The sequence below is a fragment of the Patiria miniata genome, unplaced genomic scaffold (assembly GCF_015706575.1).
Source record: "Patiria miniata isolate m_02_andy unplaced genomic scaffold, ASM1570657v1 HiC_scaffold_2, whole genome shotgun sequence".
Taxonomy (NCBI): domain Eukaryota; kingdom Metazoa; phylum Echinodermata; class Asteroidea; order Valvatida; family Asterinidae; genus Patiria; species Patiria miniata.
The window spans coordinates 9,313,008-9,337,442 of record NW_024037058.1 but is presented as its reverse complement, the minus strand read 5'-3'; the positions used below and the strand labels follow the sequence as shown (position 1 = coordinate 9,337,442).

Below are 24,435 nucleotides of genomic sequence, written 5' to 3'. Positions count from 1 at the left end.
TTTGAATTCTCCAGACCAAAGAGACTGTTGCTATATCACATGATTCGGGGCAAGCCTTACGCTAGCAACCCCCAGCTCCGGCATGGTCTGGTGTCTTTGTGCCATTCTCACCCATTGTGAACAAAGTATCGATGCTGAGCGTCTCTTATGTAACTATGCAAGAGCTTGCCCCGAATCATGTGATTAGCAACAGTGTCTTGAGTCTGGAGAATTTGAGGTTAAAACGTGCCAAGCATTATGAGAAAGTCAGCGAACCAGATGTTATTCAAATATAACTTGCAATGGGTATAGGTTATTCGCAAGTTTTGGCGTATTAACCCATTTAATGTACTGCCCCAAACCACCCTGCCTATTACTCCCTGTAGCACCTCAAAACCGCCTAATAAGCACTACATGTAGACCAATCTGGGCACAATAACACTTCTATCATGATGGCCCCTTCAATGGTGAAAGCATTGCGCCAGCTATTGTTCAGATATATCCGTCACGGGCCAGTTGCTGTGTACAATAGCTTGCACAATGGTTTCTGAAGTAACGTGCCCGAATTGGTCTACATGGATTCATAAGTGAATAAACACACTGTAGTACAGTTGCTAAAGTGTTTATTGGAATCGACTACAAAAATCAGGCAAATGTTTTGATAATTTAGCTAACCTTTTGAGTGGTGAAATAAAATATTTTGTAAACTCAACATTTTTCATGTTACCATGTATCTAAAAAATGTACATACATATATATACACCATTTTTCCACATTGATGAATTCAATGATATCTCCACCTCCTATTTTTCACCCTAATTGATGAGAATCAAAAAGGGAAAAAAATCCCAGTGTGTGTGTGGAACTCATTCAAATATTGGTTCCAGTGATGCCGTAGATATCACTCACATACTTGTAATGTAGTCACTCACAAGTCAAATCACAAGTCTGGTCAGAATCACAGACTGCTTCACCATTGTTCATTTGAATAGCTTGTGATTGACTTATGATGACTTGTGATTGACTTATGATAACTTGTGATCACTTGTGATGAATTGTGATTGCTTTGTGGCGACTTGCACTGACTTGTGATGACCTGTGATGACTTATGACGGCTTATGATAGCTTGTGATGACTTGTAGTCCTCTCTGACCACCTATACATGAGGCATATCAGAGCCCGTGGCTTGCGTTCCTCTCTGTAACAAGTCGATCATGATGGGATAGATCGGAGCAAACTCCTTGCCTTGTCTTGCTCGGACTGACTGCACATAGGCCTCCAGGGTTCCCCTGTGGGTTTGGAATCAAATATTGAAAAAGTCAGTTTTCTCCTTCAGATTTTGAAGCGAATGTTCCCTTTACTCCAAATGCACTAGCATCGGTCCAAAACTGGATTAAGAATTTGTTCCCCTTACGCAGATGTCCCCTGACAAGCGTGGTCATGCAAGTCCATTTTAATTGAGGTTAGTGTTACCGCTGTCAATGAGAATCAGATTTTCACTTTTTGGATTAACAGTACCTTGTGCTAGAACCGTATGATCCAGTACACGAGCGTGGTGTGTCCCCTCCATGGGGCTTTTGAAAGTGGTTAAAAAAGCGCCCTCTCTTGTTTGCGCATGGAGCCCATAGCAGGTGTTGGTCAGGTGTAGGGGTGTGTATCAGAACCAGGTACCCGAGTACCCAACCGCTGATGTCAGTAAGCGGTTCCAGATTATAGGATCGAGTACCTGCACCCACTTTAACAAACTTAGCAACTTCTGAGACAGCGTAAACGAAAGGCTTTGAATGCCGTTTGTGGGGGATTTTCGACATGAAAGCCAGACATGGAAAACCACCAAACAGATTTCACGTTTATGTGCACTTCAAAACATGACAGATGACGCTCCTGAAAGTTGCAGTTGTAAACAGACAACTCCCGGGATTTGAATGTTGCGGTCGGGTTTCATTTACAGGTACCCGGGTACCCATGTTTTACTTCAATAGGGTACCGGGTTCTGTAAATGCACCCCACTAGTCAGGAGCCCTGGTTTAGAAAACCCCCAAAGACTAGTCTATACAGGAAGATACGAGCCCTCCAAAACTCTTGGTACCCTGCTATCATTTAATACATACTAACCTAATGAGTGCCAGCCTTTCCTTTTCCGACGTGTGCTCACTTAGCCACTGGGAATAACGTGTGGTCGACCAGCCAGCAATCTGTAGGAATTTACCAAATGTCAAAGGCATTTTAGACCTCAGAGAAAAACAAATCTGCTTAAGTCAGTTTGCGACTTTCGGATTACTATGGAAGGATGTTCATGTTTTGACACACAGTTCCCAGCACTTCATGGAAACAAATTTCTGTGAGAAATATTTTCATTTTAACGAGGTTGCTTGGAAGTCAAGAGGTGGTGTAGCATGGCCAATCGTTATTGTCTGGAGAGGTGTGTAATATTCACACTGTATATAAACACTAAATAGCCACCGTAGCCAGTCAGTCAATGGACAAAACTTGGACACATGACACAAGACACACATACGCCAAACTGGCGAAAACCTTTCCCTTCTGGGTCACTATCAAATTCCCTGAATTTTCCTGAATTTTTTGAGTTTTTTCCCCAAATTCCCTGAGTCTTCCCTGACTGGAAAAAAACCATGGAAACTCATTGTCAAGGTTTCCCTAATTTCCAGAGTGGCTGAGAACCCCATTACATAAGAACTGAACCAACATCAGCTTTTAATCCAAAGAGTGCATTTGCACAAGTTGATGTATGCGCTTAGAAACCAGTATGAATATGAGGTTATTCTCACTGCAGAATATCTGTCAAAACCCTGTTATTCTTTGTTTTTACTCAACATATTTCCAGCATCTATTATCGCATGTGTCTGTTAATTGTATCACAAAATTTGCCAAAAACTGAAAAACGAAAAAAATCAATCCACATTTTTTGGGGTCATGTCTCCATATCAAGCTGGCAAGAAGTGTCTAATTTTGACTAAAGTACGTCTCATTTTTTTGAAAAATAAGAATCTGTTAAATTTGAAAAAAACAAAACAACATAATTCCCACCTCGTGTGGTGACATAACCTCCTGTGGAGCTCTGGCAAACAGGAAGTGCAGTGCTGTAGAGTACGGTATGATCTCCCCTAACGCAGCACTGTTGGAGATGTGTTCTGATGTTTGGAAGAGTAGAGGTCTGAACGCTCGCAGGAGCTTATAGGGACGGCCTAGGTCTGACACACGACGACACAACGGCACCACGGCTAGCTCCATCTAGGAAACAAGCATACCGAGCAAGTTCAATCAGAAACTAGTCAGCAAGTTTGGGTAAGGACCATTAATAATAATAATAATCATAATGACAGGTACTTATATAGGGTGGTATAAATCATACATAATTATAGATCATACATAATACATAAATCATATAAATCATGAAATCATACTTCCACTACCTTGAGACTCAAACCACCGGTACCAATTGATGGAGAATCCTTTTCAGTAGACGAATTGTGATACCAAAATATCCCGATTCGGTCTAGTAGTTTTTGCTGCAGAGCCTATTTTGAGGAGGATACTTCTTTCATGTGGATATTATAAGATAGCAATCCTTTTATCAATTATAATGTAAAACAAATTCCCGGGCGTGGTTTTAGTAATTCATTGGGACAAAAATGACCCCCACCTTGCTTCACAAAATAGGCTCTAGAACAAAAACTACTGGAGCGAATCGGCTAAAAAGACTCTCCATGCATTGGTATATGTGGTTTGAGTCTCAGGGTAGTGGAAGTATCTGGGTTTTTTGGGACCATCCTGTATAGCGCTTTACATTGTTATTACCCCTGCTCATTGGGCCAATGAAACAGTCCAAATACAATTTCAGCTCCCTGGGGAGTTCACAGCTCGATGCAGCGACATTTGGCACAAGGCAGCTAAAACCAATCGCAATAACAATCTCTGCCCTCACAGGTACCCATTTACTCCTGGGTGGGGAGAAGCAATGAGTGACAAAGTGCCTTGCCCACAGGCACACGCACCACGACCCCAGGCTGGAACCAAACCCACAACCTGCAGAATTAGCCGCAGACCATGAGTCCTACACTCCAGACCACGAGGCCATAGCATTAGTCGACTACTGGTTGATTCCTCATCATTTACACCTGCGCACTAATAGAAATGTGGGAATGTCTCAAGTCAAACGACGGTCAAAGCATCATCATGATACTCCTTGATCCTGGCTCCCTAGTTCTAGCATAGAGCAAGGACCCAAGGAGTCAGAACTCTTGGGCGATTTACATTTTGACCATTAACATACCAATCCCTCGGGAATGTCTATAGCTACAGCACTGTGACCGCAAGCCTCGACCATTCAAAGCGTGAATGCCAGCGGCCTTTGAACACGATGATCATCGCCGCCTTTTTAGTTGGTAACCAACAACCTCCCTATATGCTGCATAATAAGTCATGTCACGTCGCTGCTCTTTTTTGAAAAATATATTTTACGACAAGATAGGTTTTTACAACTGCGCAGTTGTTAGATGTGAGTTATGAACTCAAGTTAGCAATGTGCAGTTGTTGGTGCTTAAAAGCGTTATCTGTCCCTGTAATTTGGAGATAAATTGGATTTCTTTCAGATAAGTTTTCATGTATTTTCAGACATTTTAATTGGCAATATATCATTGATGAAATGTGTTTTTTTTGGAAAATTTCACAAGTTTTCACACTAAAGGTACAGAGCATTTTGTTCTTCATGAAATGATTGTTTCAGTGATGTTGACCACATTGTTAGCCAGTATTAGCCAACTCCGAACAAACACTTCAAAATCATTCATTTTTAGCGATGTATGACAACTGCGCATGCGCATTTACCATGGTACTGTCTACGAAGCCATGCAAACTCCTTTTTTGGCATTAGTGAGCGCGGATCTCTATTGTGTCGAGATTAGCGTAGTGAGCAACTGAGCAAGCTGGCGCCAGGTGCTTTCTATTGTAGCTTTCGAGCGCGGCGACCATCATTTTACTTTTGAAGTCTTGGAGTACGAACTCCTTGGGTCCTTGCTCTATGGTTCTAGTGACTAGTGATGCAACTCTGCCCCGGGCTTTGCAGTGCATGCAGTGGGAAACGACCTTCCTTTTCAGTTCATGTTTTTATCAGTAACGGATCCGTTGCCGACCCGTTACAACAAGTACCTTATTTCAAAATTACCTGGAAAAACCACTACATGCTTGAGCAGTGCAGAAATTAACGGGTTAATGGACACAAACTCACCTGAGCAAAGTCAGCCGCTAGTCTCATTTTCCCTCCTTCTCCAAGGGGGCGGATCAAGCTGGCGTGTCGGACGAACAACTCGATGGCTTCACAGGCCATCGGATGCACACTGTATAAAACCAAAAGGAGTCCATCACTGAATGCTCACCAAATAAATAACATGCAAATGCAACAAGCCTGAGGCCCATTTCATTTAGCTGCTACATGTTAATTAATCATCTGACAGGAGCCAATATGGTCCATGAGACAGGCTTTTATCACCGGTTTCCTTGCTATGAAATTACCGAGAATATTTCTATTCCCCCTGGATGGGATGTCATTCCATCGCAGGTTACTCCCCAGCTAATGCCGGTACCCATTTATACTCCTGGGTGGAGAGAGGCAAGTGGGAGTGAAGTGGCTTGCCCAAGGACACAACATATGACCAGCAGCTGGATTTGAGCCCCTGACCCTCTGATCATCAGTCATAAACCCTAACCACTAGGCCACACCCACCCCAGCCACGATAGTGAGAGTTATTATTACTATCCTAACCTGTCGATGACAAAGTCTGTGCATTTGAAGGGAGCTAGATAGTCAATCTGTACACGTGCAATGAATCCTTGTAGTTCTCTCATATACAGAGAGCATGGTGCATCAATGGCCTCCTTGCCTGGACCACCCGGCTGCCCTCTGGAAAAAAAAGAGACAAAACGTGGATATGAGAAAATAAAGGTTTCATATTTGCTACAATTTTGCCGCTATTAACCAATGTTTGCTAAATATTTTCGTTCGGTGCTTAGCAATAGTATGTGTTCAGCTGTAAATTGACACCAGGTGACTGCACAGGAAACAGATTCTCTAAAGAGCTCTGATATTAAAGATGCCCCTGACTCTTAAAAAATATACATTTTTTTATTCTAACAAATGTTCAATTTGTATGCTTTATTTTAGCAACAAAATAACTTTTGTTGCAATTTGTTTGGCATCTGCAACGCTCTTAAGAAAGGCCTTTCATTTTGGGCACATATGAACCCGCCCTGCGATAACCAAATTATTATTGAGCCACAAACATTTTGATTTCCGGAAAAAAATTATTCAATCAATGAATGTCGGTGGATTTTTTCCCTTTTAATGTCTAATTCAACAGTGAATAACTATATTGCCAAGAAAATAGCAATTGAAAAAACAAATCTAGTTTTTAGGGTCAAACTTCGAAACAGCAAATGAGATGACGCTGCTTTTCATCTCTAAATTGCTGAATACTTGTACAGTCAAGATAGTCGATAAAAAGGCAAGACTCTGTGATGGTGCCATTTATCACTTTTCTGACCGAAGAGATCCTGAGAAGAAACCAATAACAAACAGTATGATATGTTCTTCACTAGAATGAATTACTATCGGCACTTTTCTTTTTATTTGTCCAGAAATTATGTATTCTTCATATTCACTTGTCGACTTTCAGTGCATTGCAAATTTTGTATTGTTCAATCATACTAATAAATAAGGAAACTATCTCATGAATATATCTGGCACTTACCCCTTGAAGTCTTCATTGTGCATGGTGAGAATGATAGCCTCGATGGAATCAAAGATGGAATTGAGTAGTGGCTTGAGAGCATTACTCATCAGAGCAACTATATCCTAGAAATGACCGAAAACATATAAACTATTAGAACATAATGCTACATGGAAAAAACTTACAATCATCAAAGTTATCCACTAATATGAAAAGCTTATTGTAGAACTTGCACAGCTTGACCACCGAGGTCACCCATACTATCCACAACCTTCCAACTATCAATATTATCCACTAGCTTTACAACCCGCATAGCTTTGCAAATGCTCATACTATCCACACCCTTTCACCCCTCAGCATTATCCACTAACCTATAGAGCAAGTTGGACAAGTTGCCCAAATTGGCCAGGGAAATTGCTCACACTATCCACAACCTTTCAACTATCAACGTTATCCACTAACCTGTTGAGCCAGTTGTGCAACTTGCATAGCCTGGCCATGGAAGTTGCTCATACTATCCACAACCTACCAACTACATGTATATGTATCAACATTATCCACTGACCTGTAGCGCTAGTTGTACAACTTGCACAGCTTGGTCAGGGAAATTGTTCACACTATCCACAACACTTCAACTATCAACATTATTCACTAAGCTGTACAGCCAGCTGTACAACTTGCTCAGTCTGGCCAGGCAGACAGGGAAGTTTATCACACTATCCACAACCTTTCAACTATCAACGTTATCCACTAACCTGTAGAGCCAGCTGAACAACTTTCACAGCCTGGTCATGGAATTTGCTATAAATATTATCCACAACCCTTCAACTATCAACATTATCCACTAACCTGTAGCGCTAGTTGTACAACTTGCACGGCTTGGCCGGGGAAGTTGCTCATACTATCCACAACCTTGCAGACGGCTTGGTGGAAATGAAAGAGTGAGTTGACGTCGGCTACGTTCCTCATTTGACCCGAGGTCGGCGAGGCAATGACCTGGGTCGCTTCACCATCGGTAGAAAGCTAATGTCAATCAAAAGTTAAATCTTTAAGTAAGCTTGCAAGTAATGGTGCGTGAACACTGACAACGCATGCCTTTGTAACAATGATAGGTTGGTGACTTAGCTTGCAAAGGGACAACTTGTGATGAATTTGTGAATTGGTTGCGATTAACTGGAGATTGGCTTGTGGCTGACTTTTGATTGACTTATGATTGAGTTGTGATTGACATATGGTTGGATTGTGGTTGACTTGTGATTGACTTGTGATTGAGTTGTATTGACGTATGGTTAGATTGTGGTTGACTTGTGATTGATTATGATTGGCTTATGATTGAGTTGTGATTGACGTACGGTTGGATCGTAGTTGAGCTGTGATTGATTTGTGGCCAACTTCTGAATGACTTACGATTGGCTTGTAGTTGACTTGTGATATGTCTTGTGAATAGTTTGTAATTTATTTGTGATGGACTTTAGTAATTACAACTTTGATAAAAGCAGTGTAACGTTTCCAATATGTGCAGATTTAACACATTACACTCTATTTTACTTTCTCATTAAATATGTTCAATCATAGTATTTTTATACTTACAAGTTGTTCACACTTGGCGCAGTACAGTTTGACAGTTTTTGCCACGTTGCGTGCAACCAACAAACTCAGTCCAGTGTCCACGCTAGCCACATTCAACTCACTACACAGAAAAACCATCAACAACTATTAGAAATTTAAGGATCTCTTTTCATTTAATTGGAGTGTAATAAGGCCAATTTCATAACAAAGTCAGAAAAACTTAGTATCAAAATGGTGGGTGTAGGTGATTCACAACTGTTTTGTGTCTGAACAGATATTCTACACAAACAGTTGTCGTAAATGCTGTTATTATCCTCATCCAACGTGTCTAAATAAATCAAAACGTTGCACAGATACGCCACGTTTCGTGAAATCGATCATAAGTTCATTGCGCAGCTGTGCAACAAATTTTTGGAGTGAAATTGGTTACTGTTTTTTTTTTTTCACCTTGCGATTGATTTGGCAATACTCTCCACTTCATCATCAGACGGTGGGCTGGATGCTCCGCTGGGAAACACCAGATTGATTGGATCAAAGAGACGTGATAGCGACCGCGTCAGGTAGGCGTTCTCAAAGGTTGATAGAGACTCCTTCAAGGCCTTCTCAGAACTAAACAGAAATGGAGTGAAAACAACCATGACAAAGCTTCATTTTTCCATGTACAAATATAACTACAGTGGAACGTCGCTATACCGAACACCGCTATACCGAACATCGTCCTTGGCTCCCGATTTTTGGGTACAAATCCAACCGAACATTGGTGTTGAAAACTGTCAACAGAAGAGCGAATGTGGCTATTATTTCCCCAAGGCATAGAAGGGGAAAGCCACCCATTGATGTAGGTAGTAAGCTCAAAACTGTGTAATTACATTATTCAATAGTCGGCATGTGTTCGAAGTCATCTTTCAGTGACTACCAGGGCGTGCAGGATGAAGTTATGAAGGGTGCTATTTATTGAAAAGTGAGTACCGGAGCACCGGCAGCTTAAAATCGCTATACCAAACGAGCACTGTTACGAGCATTTTCTGTGGATCCCGCGATGTTCGTTATAGCGGTGTTCCACTGTAATAAAGTGTCAAAAGAACTTTACATTAACCCTTAAGCGCACTTGTACTAAATTGCATTATACTGTGTTTATTCACTGAAGAATCAATGACACCACAGAGTGCTTGGTTGTTTTAGGGCGGTTTTGGGCGCTACAGGGACTAAAGGGTTAAAAAGCAGTTAAGTAGTCAAGTCCGTCACAAGTCCTGACAATTCCTTACAAATTCTCATAAGTCTATCCAGCCAACCTATGATCTGTCCTGTTTCAAGAGGAATGTCAATTCCCACCTTCAGTTTTTCTGAGAACTTATTTCTCTTTTATTTCTCTTGTAGCCCAGTAACTGGAGTCGCTTTTAGCCTTGTTCAGGGCAACAAAACAAAAAAAACTCCAAAAAACAATGACTCACCTGTACTCCCCCATCTCTTGCTCAGCGAATGTCTCTGCCTTGGGTGAAGCAAGATAGACGGAGTCACCGCCAGCTGTGGGCGTGGCTAGACTGAACTGCTGAAGGCGTTTCCACAGTTCATTGAAGAGTCGTAAGAGTTTGGGGTATTCCCCTTCAAATGCCTGCTTGACAAAGGTAGATGCTGCAACAATAACAACAATGTCCTCAAAGTGACAAAAAGATCACATTCAACATTTGATGAAAAAAAAAAACCAACTCTAGTTTTGCAGCAGTACTGCCAGGGATGTAGTTGTCCATCACAAGTCCAGTCTCAAGTAACAGTGGATGAACAATGACAAAGGAATGCCTTTGTCTAAGCTCACTTGAATAGCTTGTGAGTTGAATTGGGATTGGAGGACTTGTGATGGTTTTGTAGGGACTTGCGGACTCGAGTATAAGATCCCTGGGTACTGCTGTTATATCACATCTAAAACAGCAAGCTGATTGGGCAAGCTCGGTGGTCTAGGGGTTAGACGTCTGCACTAGTACACAATAGGTTGTGGGTTCGATTCCCAGTGGGTAGGTTTGTGAATTTTTTTTCTGACAAGCTCCTGAAATGTGCTAAGCAAACACTGCTGGTAACATTTGTTCATTAGGGGTAGAAAATATTTAGAATGGTTTACAAACGCAGCATTATGAAGGATTTTTCGAACAGTAAACACAAGAACCCCTCACTGGTAAAAATGAAACACATAGCACTCATGTACAGCATGTCCCGAGTATGCAATGAATATATTTCTTTTGAACAAGTTGCAGTGAATGATGAGCATTGTTAACACATTTTTAAATGATGTTGACATGAAATAAATGTATGTGAAAAGAAATGAAATGAAATGAAATGTGTTTCAATATCAGCAAAGAAATATTCAACGTGACAAATTGCATGTGTTTATTTTGAGCCCAGCCACAGACCTTGTTGCATATACAATTGCATCTTGTGGTCACGTGACAAGAACCTGAATCCGAAACTAGCAATCAACTCCATTCTACACGCATGCTGTATATTAATAAAGCATGGTTTAAATACTGTACAAGTGCTGTACAACATAAGGAAAACTAGAAATAGGATGCTTGAGTGGTTGTTTTGCCTGTTGGCAATAGACAGACATGACATCACAAATGACATGGTGTGCAGATGAACTAAGGGCATCAACTCAGCCACTCACCATTTGCTGTATCGGCAAATTCTCCTTTCAGAGTTGAAGTCAGCGATTTCCAGAATGACTCCATAATGTTGGTCCGACCCTCCTGAAACATGTGAAAAAAAGAAAGAAAAAAAAAAAACCAGGAAAAACAAACACCCAAATCAATTGTAATCTTCAGTAAAAATTAAACGATAGAATAAAAGTAAAGTACATGTAAGTAAGATAAAAGATAGAATATAAGTATCCCACATGTACTTTTGTCATTGGCGAATGAAAATGCACCAGTTTCTTAACCCATTAGCCCCTGAACCACACTAAACCACCCTGCCCGTTACTCCCTGCACTGTTTAAAACTGGCCCAGCACGGTATGGTTTAGTATCCATAGCCCCAGAAACTTATTCTCTTCTGGAGCTATGGATAGTCACAACATTGCCTCAATGGGCAAATGCTGAAGCCACAGCCCCAAAATGCCCCACCCTGATCAATCTGTCAATGACCCCTGACCTTTTTGAGTTCCTCCATGAAGCAGACGTGGGTTACAGGATCTCTCTTCTTGGATAAGACTTTCTGAAGATGTTGCACCTAACAACAACAAGACACAATCAGGTAGTTGTTTGATAAACAGCATAGAAATGCATAATATGTATACAAATGTTATCGAGATGTGAAAATGGATGATAAATGAAATAGTCATATGTGTTCATGAACAATTCTTGAGATAAAAGCCTGAAAAAGGGGCAATGTCCTTACATGACCCATACTTTACATGACGTTTGTTTTGACTGTTTGTTCATAGTAGTAAAAAGGGGGGGGGGGTATGTTGTGAATGTTTTTAGTTTTAGTTCAAAAATACTTGAGTGACACTTTTACCCAGTGGTCGAAGGGTTGACAAAACATTATACTGCAAAAGTACTTCAGAATAGTACACTTCATAGCGTATTATGTTGCATTTTTGCTTTGCTGTAAAAATGAACTCTACTGTTCATAACATGAGTAAATTGATTTTTGAATGGAATTGAATAATTACCTACACCTGAGCCAACAAGTTCAAAATGTTGGCACTTTCTGTTGGTTCCTGTTGATCTCAGCAGAGAACAAATTTAAAGGAACATTTTTTTAACCACTTGCGTGGGGTTTATTTTTGCCGAAAATTTCAAAATTTTCAAAAGGCAAAAATTCCCAGCAAACTTCTGATATACAGCCAAACGCCACAAATTCTGATTTGCAAGAGTCATTTCAACAGTATTTGTACGATATTTCTTGCCGAAACCCCATATTATTATTATTATTATTATTTATTCGGCCAAATTACAAGGTACAACAAGCAATCCACAAAAGTAAACAAAACTAAACAAAAACAATCCAATCCAAGCTGGCCAGGATTGACAAAAGTATAATAAAACACTGTGACTCGAAAGCCTGTCAATCCTAACTTGAATGGTACATGTAACATACAAAATATATTAAAAATTAGGTATAAAATTCAATGAAAAATAAGACCGCCTTAAAAATAATACTTACAAAGATAATTAGATTTAAAAGATTAACAGATACAACAGTTTTCTCAAAGGCAAGAATAGCTGGCATAAAAACCTAACAACTGCAGATTATACAAGACTGGGGAAAAAACAGACAAACAAGCCAAAACAATACTCTGTTTCAATACTCTGGGGTGTGCACTGGAGCGTAAATTGTACAATAGGCCGTGCACAATGGCCCACACAACAGCCAGCAAATGGTCCGCCTCCACAGACTATTATGGAATTTGTGTGTGTGTACAAATGGCACGAGGGATTAGCGTGTTTATACGTCACCCGGAGGCGAGTGGAGGCAATCTCGACGTCTTAACCCGTCAGCCCTGTCTTTTCACAAAACCAGCCAGTGCGTGTTATCACCGCCTCCGGCGCGAACTGGTAAAGCTCTTGGATTCTACTGGATTCAGTATAGTCTCCACACTTCAAACATTATTAATTCCATGGACTGCAGGGAGCACTGATTAGGTTTTATCTCGATGTTAAAGTTGAGTCCATCACGAGTCCTCCAGTCTCAAGTCAAATCCCAAGCTATTCAAATGAACTATGACAAAAGCATTCCTTTGTCATTGTTCATCCCCTTGTTATTTACTTGTGACTGGACTTGTGATTGACTTGTTGCGGACTTGTAATGGACACGACTACGTTATATAACACTGGATGTAATCTTCAATACCTGTCCACATGTAGCATATATCTGGTCCATCAGCTTGGACAGGTTCGTCCAGAGTGTCGCTCTGAAGGTTGCTGTGTTACCCGTGGCAGGCATTGATGCCCGGCCTGGACCACCTATCAAGGGAAACATTGATGTTCAGTCATTATTTCTATTCTGAACTCCAGAAGTCTTTGATCCATCCAAGTCCAAGTATTTTGTTGGATTCGGAACTGTTCAGGTGATCAAGTTTTACAAACAAGATCAAGTTTTACAAGCACCAGCGCAAATGTTCAAGTGGGCCCGTCAGGAAACTGCACGTAGCACCGACTTGCAATTATATGGGCTGCAGATCAAGATTTCCGTGCTGCTAATGAAAATTGACAATCGGAGTACCGAAGTGTGGCGTCGTTTAGAACCAGAAAGCGTAGTGCAAACGAATGGAGTACGCGCGCGTGTTGGTTCACGGGCTGAATCACGCGCTAATGTCTTTCACACAAATTTGTGCGTGTGACGTATTCACTTTCGTACTCCATTAGCAGGCGCGGATCCAGGGGGAGGGTTTTGGGGATCAACCCCCCTTTCCCCCCCCCCCCCCCCTCCAGCTCTGTCCAAAAAAAAAAATTATCATACAAATTCCTGAAAAATTATGCACCCCCCCACTCCCCGCCGCTGTGACGCCCAAAAAGAAATTATACTTGTATAATGTCCGCCTGTTCAAAATACGGTACACCATTCTGTAATCTAGAGTTAATAATCGTCGAATTTGAGCGCCCCCTATTGAAATACGGTACCAGCCCCCCCCCCCCCCTGCTTTTGTAGACGGCAGGTCATTGTTCACATCCTTTTAGCAGGTTAAACCTTATACAGTTAGAAAATGCTTACTGCAAAACACTCCAGCACCCCAAATCGATTGCAGCATGCAAATTTTAACTGCCACACTTGTGGTGCAGATTTTCACCAGTTAAGTACGCAGTTGCAGCTGGCAGTTCCGAATATCCCAATATTGGTTAAATACAGTTTTGAGTAATCAAATATCGAGTTATTCGAAATAGACATCCCTAGCCTTCACACAAAAATGTGCATACACACCCAACATTGCCCAATATGAACTAGCATCAATTTCGATTAAAGAATAAAACTGCTCACCCCTCCCAGGCTGGAATTGTGGTTGGCTTGGTGTCTGCACATTCAGCGCCTCCTGGATGTTCTTCTTGACGGCTTCTTGGCTCTCATCAACGATGCGATCCACCGTCTCGTGGAGGCAGCCCAGATTGTGAAAGACTTGAAGAGAAGTGGCTACTTGAGACTGGTTCTGAGAGGAAATAAGGAACACTTCAAGATGGTTGACACTAGGAATTGGCTGATGACTTGTTTCATCTATTATATTCACTACTGCAAAGCTTTTAAGTGTAATTGTAAACAAAATACTGTTAACTTTTAAGATCCTAGGTTCTATACTCCTGAATTCACCAAACAAAAAAACCAAAAATGGATGTAAATTTTGATGGATACTGGGTAGTGAGGCCTGGTTGTAGTTAAGTCCGTCACAAGTCAAATCTGAAGTCATATTACGCATCAATAATGCGTCAAGTCATATCAACACGTGATGAACAATGCACAGAGGAATACCCTTGTTACAGTTGAATAAATATATGACTTAAGACTGAATGACTTTAGATTGACTAGTCGTTGACATGTTCATGTTCAAATATCAAGCTCATTTCAAAAGCTTGATATGTCACACGAGAGAAGATGACTTGTTAAATGACTAGTGATTGACTTGTATTACGACTTGACTACGTCACCATAGTACGGTCAATCAAACATCTTGCTACCTGCGTCTCCATCCCTTGGTGAAGCATCTTCTGAGCTTGCCTCTCCACGTCCCGTCTCGCCTTTCTGATGAACAACGTGTCTTGCTCAATCACCTCAATTCCCTTCAGATCCACTCCGTGATACAGAAAGTCTACAATGACAAAAATGATGGAATTTTTGCTCCCTTTGACAAAATATCAAGCAATTTTTATAAACAGTTCCAGGACAAATTATGTCAGCTTAGGGTAAACATAACCTCAAAAAAGGCTGCTTTGTTCACTCATACAGTAAAAGAATTAATCAATCAATCAATCAATCAAAATCTTAAATTTTTACCAACACATACATGTAAATATACAATTATTTAACATTCAAATTATGAGCTTTTGAAGGTTTGCATGGTGGAAAGATACAAAGACAAAATAAGTCTGCGGTAGCACCATGTGAATAAATCTCTTTTGTAAATAAATCACTTTCTCCTGACGACAGGCAGAGCATACTGTTCGAAACGTTGAGTCCCTCCAGTTCTTTTTCAGAACCACACATACTCACAAAAGAGATTTATTCACATGGTGTCACCGCAAACTTATCTTGTCTTAATTATGAGCTTGTCGAGTGGAGACCCCACTGTGTGAAATTAACAAAGAACAATCACAATTACAAGGACAACAACAGAAATTAAATAACATAAAAGTTGGTACAGAGCTAGTAAAACAAATTAAAATTATGATTATTTGGTGTTACAAAAGGAAATTATTCTACCAAATATTTGTTGATTAATTGGGTTTTATATTTGCGTTTGAATAATGATACATATGACACATTTTTAAGAGAATGAGTAAGAATAAAGTGACGTCTCTTGACTAAAGCTATTGTCTCGGTCTTTGATGATTACAATACACAGGGTCACGTAGGCAATACACTTTTGCCGTAGATCTGGAGGCTCGTTTCGGACGTGGCTTAAAGAAGTAGCTCTTTTGGTATAAAAATGAAGGGAGGAAGGGAAGGGGGGGGGTTGTTGTTTCATATTCACTGACCTAATTCGTTCAAGCTCTGAGCCGCCTTAGTGATCTCTCGAGCTCCGCCTTGCAGCTGACTATGAAGCCGTTTACTCAGATACAGGATGCGGATGATCCTCCTCAGTAGGTCACATGCCTCCTGATTGGTATGAAAACAGATAATCCAATCCGTGAGAGGCATTGCAATCAACACATAAAAGGACTGAAGATCTGAGGCGTTGTACATGTATCATGACTTTCAATAGTGATTGGTGGCATTACTCAGAAAACTAAAGGAAATTTTGGATTTATTTTTGTTGTGTGGAGAAGTATCTTCATTTATCTTGGTAAACTCTACACTCAAACTGTTGGACTCTGATTATGGTGGTATACGCCTGAAGCCCTGAACCCATGTAATGCATAATCAGTTTACTAGTGCAGTGCTCACTCCAACAGATTCAAACAAACCCTGGTGTTGGAGTTTGACTGGATAGGGAGGGTTAAAGGGAATATACATCATTTGCTTTTGCTGTAATTTTCAGAAATGGATGGATTTGGGGGCTTGGTACTATATAGCAAATATTGTTACACTGATTTTTGTGACGTTTTGGGTTTGTAAATGCTATAAAACCAAAAAAAAACAAAAAAAAACAAAACAATCATTTTCCTGTAGTCTGGTTCCCTGACTCCATTTAAAATGAAACGGAGCAATTTACAGACGTTGGGAAATTGTAAGGTCAGGGAACTAGTCTAGCTGGCTTGTACCCGTAATCGATTGCAAACAAATGAAGACTAACTAGATACATGTATGGTCAATTGGGGCCAGTATTTGAAATAAGCCAGTTTTTCCAACGTTGGTCGGCCGACCATTTTTGGATATCGATAGGAAAATACCACTTTTCTTGAAAATGACAGTATACCAGGTACCATGATTTTATAGGATGCTTTAAACTGTTATTCGCTAACAGTCTTACAAACTATTTCAAAATAATTTGGTAGTTCTATTTTTTGAGGTTTGCAAATGTTGTATTTTCCCTTTTATGGACTGTTTGTTAAACAAGGTTATTTACCTGAAGTCGTCGTAGCTGGGCTGTTCTGGCAACTATCTTGTTGTAAGGTTCTACAATTTTATTTCGAATCCTGAAAGAAAAAGCAAAGATTTTTTTAATAACTTTATGTCAATTCATTCAATTTTAACTAACTCATTAAATTTTGTTTAACAAGTTTCTCCCAATTTTCCCACGAACTTGTGTGGACCGACTTTGATCTCTCTTCCCTCTGTCTCTGTTCCACTAAAATTTGATTTTAAAAATCAATTTCAGTATTAATGAATGAAATCATGATAAAATTAAATGTTGGACCAACCTTTCTACTGCAGACTGAAGTGACTCGATTCTTGTATTCATCATCTGCAGAACGCCTTCCAGAGTCTCAATGCCAGTGGCCTGTGAAAGCAAGTCCTCATGGTGAGCTGAAACCTGCGGATAGATGAAGGTTTCCATGTTGAAAATACAATTTTAGTTGCCTTTTTTTAGCACAGCAGTTTTAAAGTTGAGTCCATCACAAATCTGGTAACAAGAAAATCAAAAGTCCAATCATAAGTCCAGTCACGAGTAATGGAGCTGTGGCATACTGTTTTGGTATCAAGTGTTGAGGGTTCGACCCGTAACCCACAGACTGCCGATAAATAAATTAATAAGTCAAAAATTTGGGGGCTAATCGTCCTTATTCGTAGCAGAAGCTGAATTGTGATGGACGCAGCTACAACGTGGTCGAGCCCAAGGCACGTGAAGGGCAGCCGCCATAGGATCCATGTCTTACCATGGAGCATAGCCAGATCAAAAGTGTTGATGAAAATCAAAAAGCTGCCGTAAACCCTCGCGGTACAAGAGAGATTCAACAGACACTCTACTTACATATGACCCAAGCCGAAAATTGAACCCAGGTACATGTAACATCAATGAGAGGCGAACGCTTTACGCACTGCGCCAAGACTTTACAAAACTGGGCCTGCAGCGTTTGGTCCCACAGACTGAGTTTAGACTGTCCACAGCTAGTTTAGACAGTTGCTCTGTCAGATATATACAAGGCGCTGTGGCATACTAAGCCTACTTGGTATCAAGTGACAAGAGTTCGAACATGTAACCCACAGACGACAGGAAAGGCTCTCCTACTTGTGCTTGCAGATCCTTGTCCAGTAGACTGATCCTCTCAACTAGTTTAGACAATTGCTCTGTGAGATATCCACAGAGCTGTGGCATACTTGGCATCAAGCGACAAGAGTTTGAACCTGAAACCCACCAACTGCAGGAAAAGGCTCTCCTACGGTACCTGTGCACGCAGCTCCTTGTCCAGTAGACTGATCCTCTCAACTAGTTTAGACAATTGCTCTGTGAGATATCCACAGAGCTGTGGCATACTTGGCATCAAGCGACAAGAGTTTGAACCTGAAACCCACCAACTGCAGGAAAAGGCTCTCCTACGGTACCTGTGCAGGCAGCTCCTTGTCCAGTAGACTGATCCTCTCAACTAGTTTAGACAATTGCTCTGTGAGATATCCAGAGAGCCTACACTGTAACAAGTGACAAGGGTTCGAACCTGTAACCCACAGATTGATGGTAAAGGCTCTCCTACCCGTGCATGCAGTTTCTTGTCCAGCAGACTGATACCCTCGGCTAGTTTAGACAGAACTTTACTCTGTGACATATACACAGAGCTGTCATGGCTGTGGCCTACTACATGTATAGGTCTACACTTGTAACATGTGACAAGGGTTGGACCCCTCAACCCACAGACTGCAGGTAAAGGCTCTCCTACCTGTGCACACAGGTCCTTGTCCAATACACTGATACCCTCGGCTCGTTCAGACAGTTGCTCGGTGAGATATCCACAGAGCTGTGGCATACTAGGCCTACTTGGCATCAAGCAACAAGGATTCGAACCTGTAACCCACAGACTGCAGGTAAAGGCTCTCCTACCTGTGCACACAGGTCCTTGTCCAATACACTGATACCCTCGGCTCGTTCAGACAGTTGCTCGGTGAGATATCCACAGAGCTGTGGCATACTAGGCCTACTTGGCATCAAGCAACAAGGATTCGAACCTGTAACCCACAGACTGCAGGTAAAGGCTCTCCTTCCTGTGCACGCAGGTCCTTGTCCAATACACTGATACCCTCGGCTTGTTGAGACAGTTGCTCTGTGAGATATCTACAGAGCTGTGGCATTCTGCCTTGGTATCAAGCGAAGGGGTTTTCGAACCTGTAACCAATAGACTGCAGGTAAAGGCTGTCCTACCTGTGCATGCAGCTCCTTGTCCAATAGACTGATGCCCTCGGCTAGTTTTGACAGTTGCTCTGTGATGGCCATGCTCTGCATGACCTGGTTGGTATGCTCTTGGACATTGAAGTCATCTTGCAAGAACTCCTGTAGGGTCTCTGAAACGAGGACAATTTACAAATCGTGCTCAAATTTGAGACTCTTGCCGTAATGGTATTTTTTTGTTTTATTACTTCAAGACAATGATTGGCAGAACTCATGAAAAGAGACAAGATAAAAATCAGGCTTGCTCAAATGATATTTTAGGGGGGGGGGGCTTTAGAGCCAAGATAAAAAAAAATGTTGGCCTAGCCTACCGATAGTCCACTTTCTGGGTAGGGCCTATGGGCAGTTTATCCCCCAAGCATTCAGGACCTAGGTTTACGAAAAATAGACATCTGAAAAAGGCAGCACTTTCTGATTAGCTAGTATGAATATGAGGGTGAGTATGCTTCTAAAGCAAAAACAAACTACAAACTAAGCCTAAATGTGAAAATCAAAATTTGACAAAGTTCGACATGCTTTTGTAGGATGGGTTGCCATATCATCGCGGTATTTGTCACGTTTCTCGTTCGGAATACAGATTGCCCACTACCCTCTTCGAATTGTCCTGTCTTTTGTGTAGTATAACTCTTCCTTTTCAAATTAATATGAAAAAATCTGACGGTGGTGCGGTTTATTCCGTGTACGATGCCTGTGAAAATAGATATGCTCGGAGTGTGCAAATGGAGGTGGACTCCCTATTATCGCGGTATGCGGGAAGTGGTTTTTATAATGATCCCAACTTTTTTATTCAAAGTTAATGTTTGACCAAACCATCCCCTGAATAAAGTCTGATATTTTCCCTGTAACGTTCAAGTTGATTACAGACTATATTTCTGCAGGATGATTTCTTAAGACCCTGCCCTTCCCCCGAAAGGAACACAAATTACTGAGGCAAGTCTACTGATTGGCGATTGGGGGCGCCATTCACTTTACACGGTGTGCCGTTTTATTTTCGCTAACGCGGTGCTTATTTTGATCCCGTAAAAGTTGTTACGATTTCGCACTGCAAATATCGTCGTTCGACTTCATTTTACATTTGCAGCTGAAGAATGGGAACCAGACAATGAAACTTTCATGGACAGAGCACAATTAAAGATTAATGTTAAAATATAAACGGTACCTCTTAGCAGACACGGTGAGGGAAAATTTGCAAGTTTTGGAAAACGTTAATATTTATTAAAAATCGTTAAAAGTCCCGAAAGACACAACATTTTTTTATCGTCCTTTTTATACAACTCGGCAAAAAATCCTCAATGACTGGTGAACTGGATAAAAATCGCCACTTGAAGGAGTTTTGGCAACGCAAAAAGAGAAATTTCCCATGCCGCGATAATACTATTAATAGGGATGCCGCGATAATAGTGAGTCCGACTATACATGGTGGAAGTGTGGCCCTTATTTACGGAGGTAGGCATGGTATAGCCCCACTAGTGTGGCCGTCGGTATGCTGCGCTGAACCCAAGGCCTCACACCGTGGTCCGCGCACTACTGAGGACGTTTTCATAAAATTTGCAGGGAATTTCTTACATATGGTTGTATTCTACGATGTCCCAACTATCACTTCTGGGATGCTTGGGTGTAATGATGTTCAATTTTCCGAGATATTCTTGAATCTTTCTGGAGCCCATATGCACTCGTGAAACGTCTGGTGATGGCAGCCATTTTGAATGTGACAAGAGATGACCTCAAGCTGTGACGTCGCGTTTATGCAAATTGCTTGTCGAGCGCGCGAGGGCGCGAGTTGCAAATGCGACGGCTGTTTCCTGTACCATGCATTTATCGTCTGGGGGCCACGTGCACTGATCTCTATTCAGGATCTACGGCACAGGAAACAGCCGTCGCATTTGCAACTCGCGCCCTCGCTGACAAGCGATTTGCATAAACGCGACGTCACAGCTTGAGGTCATCTCTTGTCACATTCAAAATGGCTGCCATCACCGGACGTCTCACGAGTGCATATGGGCTCCAGAAAGATTCAAGAATATCTCGGAAAATTGAACATCATTTAGGTATGTGACAAAAAATTTAAACTTCACCCAATTTAACTGTAATGGATACCATTGTAAAGAGCTTAAAGAGAACTTTAAAATGATGTATAGATCACTGTTCTAGGTGAAAATTTATAAGAGTTACATTTATTTTAAACTCGGGAATTGGTGGTGAAATTTCGGCCTCCAAAAACAAAGAAAAACATAAGAAAATTTGTGACCGTTATTTGGGTTACGTCATGACTCTATTTGTTTTGGTGCACTGTAACTTTCTTATTACAAGTCAGAATCTCATCAAAATTTCACAAAAGACATTACAATGACTATATATTATGATTATATTATGATAATTGATATTGATTAACAATCAGTAAACACAAATTATTAATTTATCAATTAGTGTGATGACCATTGGGGCAATTCCACCAAAAGTGGACACGGCTGAAAAATTGCAATTTTTATATATCTCTAGAAGTACAAATATCACAACAACAAATGTGGTATCAAATTAAAGAGGTCAACAAGATCTTTCATTTGAGTGGTATGCCAGTGGGATAGAATGTAGTTTAGTGTTTTGGGTTAAAAAAAACACCATTTTTTTTCAAGCTAAAATACATGAAATCAGGGATATTTGGAAGTCATTTTTGCACCTTGTTTTGTTATAAATTCAGAGAGAAGATTCAAATTTCTTGTTTGATTTTGACACAAATTCAAGTCTCTTCTGTAGTTTTCTTTTCCTTGGTGTGATGAGCACTGTTCGAGGAGATTTTCTTGCAGGTGGTGATTGTTTTGGACTGGGAGGCTCTTTGGGGTTAGATGGCCCAGGTTCTCCATCAGGCTGAATTTCTGAAGTTGATGGCAAGGTTTTTCCAGATTGAATGCCAGAAGTTGATGGCCCAGGTTCTCCAAATTGAACGCCAGTCGATGGCACAGGCTCAGAGGAGGAGAGTTGAACTACTGGTGTATGCTGCTGATGGAATTTGTACTGCTTCCGACATACCTCATCAAATTTCTTCACGTCAGCTTCACGTGACAAATGTTTATATTTCTGGAGTGTTGTTCGAACAAGGCTCTGCAGTTGGTTAGTTGAAAATGTAAATGAGGCACCAATCTTTTCTCTAATCACCTGAACAGTACTGAAGAAAGACCGTTCATTTGTAATGAACGAGAAGAGGATGTGTCCAACTTGCAAATTGCGATCTGGAAGTGAACTGAAGTTTTCAATCAGATACTGACAAGCTTTGCCTGGCTTTGCTTGAAAAAAATCCCTCTTCTTCTTTTTAGGTGGCATTTTTGATAATTACCTGAAAATAAAGAAAGTAGTGATATCATAATTACTATGGAAGGTGCTTGTTTTATCGAAGCCTGTGGCGGCTGAGAAGATATATAAATTTTCTTTCAAACATTAAAAAAAATAAAATTTTCTTTGCTTAATAAAATAAAGGGTGTATTTCATTTTTTTTAAATAAAATATGAACAAAAAACTTAGTACTTTCATTAACTTAACAGCATAATCATCCAAACTGCAATTAGGCCACACCCTCGAATTCTACCAGGGAGAAGAAAAAAAAATCACTAACAAATTACATGACTGGAGCGAATTGGCAGATCAAAACTTGTCCAATATAAAATATGAATCCATTAATAAAAAAAAAATTTCAATAAAATATGTAATTAAGTAAACAAAATATAATAAAGGATGGGCCTACAAAAAAACGACCCTGAAATAAAAACAAACTAAAAAAAAAAAAAAACTAGCTCGCCCCATGTTAGCCCCATGTGTAAAAAGCATAACTGGGGTGAACTAAATCTGAATTAAATCCAAAATCATCCGCTTGATGCAAATGTTTTTTCGATCAAATACCAGAGAATTATGAAGAATATATATTAAAATTCATTTTAAGGCTGTTTTTTTTCAATTATCAAAGGCCCTTAGCATGTTTTCCAGAAGGATGATCTACATCTTGATTTCAATGGAATCTCACGGTAACCGCCATGTTTGTGTGCACCGTCGCGATGACCGATCGTATAAAACAATTTTTGCGGATTAAAAAAAAGGGTGTGGGAATCGTACAATTACCTTTATATTTTCAGGTTTTGTAAATGAATACATAAATTTAAGAATGTAAATGTTTTTAAACGAAATCTAACTTACATCACGTAGAATTACGCTGACTTTCTCGGATGAATTTTTAAAATGCACGTAATCCAACTTTAACGTATCGCATGACAAAAATCTAGGTACGAGGTTGTAGCATATGATTTCCTCTTTCTCACAGAACAATCCATTTTGCAGGGGATGCCCCTGGTTAACTGGTATCCGGCCGCAAACATAACAGCGCAAAAGCATAGCCGCAAAATGCGGTCACCATTGACAGGGCCGAAAACGCAGCGCGCACTGACGTGTTTTGTCACATACCTACATCATTACACCCAAGCATCCCAGAAGTGATAGTTGGGACATCGTAGAATACAACCATATGTAAGAAATTCCCTGCAAATTTTATGAAAACGTCCTCAGTAGTGCGCGGACCACGGTGTGTGGCCTTGGGTTCAGCGCAGCATACCGACGGCCACACTAGTGGGGCTAGGCATGGTAGGCCTAGGCCTAGTCCAGTAAATTGGCGACATTTATGGGGCTATGCCCTATCAAGCATGTCAAGTATCATAGGGCGTAGTCCAAGTAACTTGGACCCCACTTATCGCCTTTTTTAACATTTGGACGTGGTCTGGCCGAATGTTAAAAAGGCGATAAGTTTGGTCCAAGTTATTCGGACTACATAGGGCGATGCAACATTACGTCAGCCGTTCAGAAGTTCCTGGATGTTTGAGCCAAACTATCATAACTAGAATTCCATGGTCCTTTCCAGAAAATATAAACATTCTCCCCCCCCCCCCTTGTATACCCACTGACTCCGTTCCAGCTCATTATCTTACCATCTTCTTGCAACCTTTTTTGTAATTCAGGGTCCATCTTTGCTCCAGATGACATCGAAGTAAATTCCCATACAAATCAAAGTACTTGTTATGACTGCTTTTATGAAAAATAGGAGAAAAATTTAAGATAAACCAAACTAAAACTAAAAACTAGCGCACTCGACGTAAGATGTAACGTGTCATGTTGTGAGTCATAGCGCCACCAAGCGTTCACAATC

General features: G+C 40.7%; 1 protein-coding gene and 1 long non-coding RNA gene across 2 annotated transcripts; both read right to left on the bottom strand.

Annotated features, from left to right (window-relative positions):
- Window positions 1-155: 155 nt before the first annotated feature.
- Window positions 156-24,397, bottom strand: LOC119726441 (conserved oligomeric Golgi complex subunit 5-like). The gene is made up of 20 exons (XM_038198094.1): window positions 24,218-24,397; window positions 19,227-19,366; window positions 17,296-17,408; window positions 17,001-17,070; window positions 15,970-16,090; window positions 14,953-15,083; window positions 14,264-14,429; window positions 13,139-13,251; window positions 11,435-11,512; window positions 10,951-11,032; window positions 9,746-9,926; window positions 8,742-8,903; window positions 8,316-8,415; window positions 7,575-7,748; window positions 6,747-6,850; window positions 5,762-5,899; window positions 5,228-5,336; window positions 3,028-3,231; window positions 2,095-2,174; window positions 156-1,268 (listed from the first exon to the last, which is right to left on the bottom strand). Exons 1-20 carry the CDS (start codon window positions 24,270-24,272, stop codon window positions 1,136-1,138), a joined length of 2,454 nt encoding a protein of 817 aa, XP_038054022.1. The 5' UTR covers window positions 24,273-24,397; the 3' UTR covers window positions 156-1,135.
- Window positions 21,406-23,655, bottom strand: LOC119726442. The gene is made up of 2 exons (XR_005270827.1): window positions 23,436-23,655; window positions 21,406-22,584 (listed from the first exon to the last, which is right to left on the bottom strand). It is a non-coding gene; the product is annotated as an uncharacterized LOC119726442 (long non-coding RNA).
- Window positions 24,398-24,435: the final 38 nt, after the last annotated feature.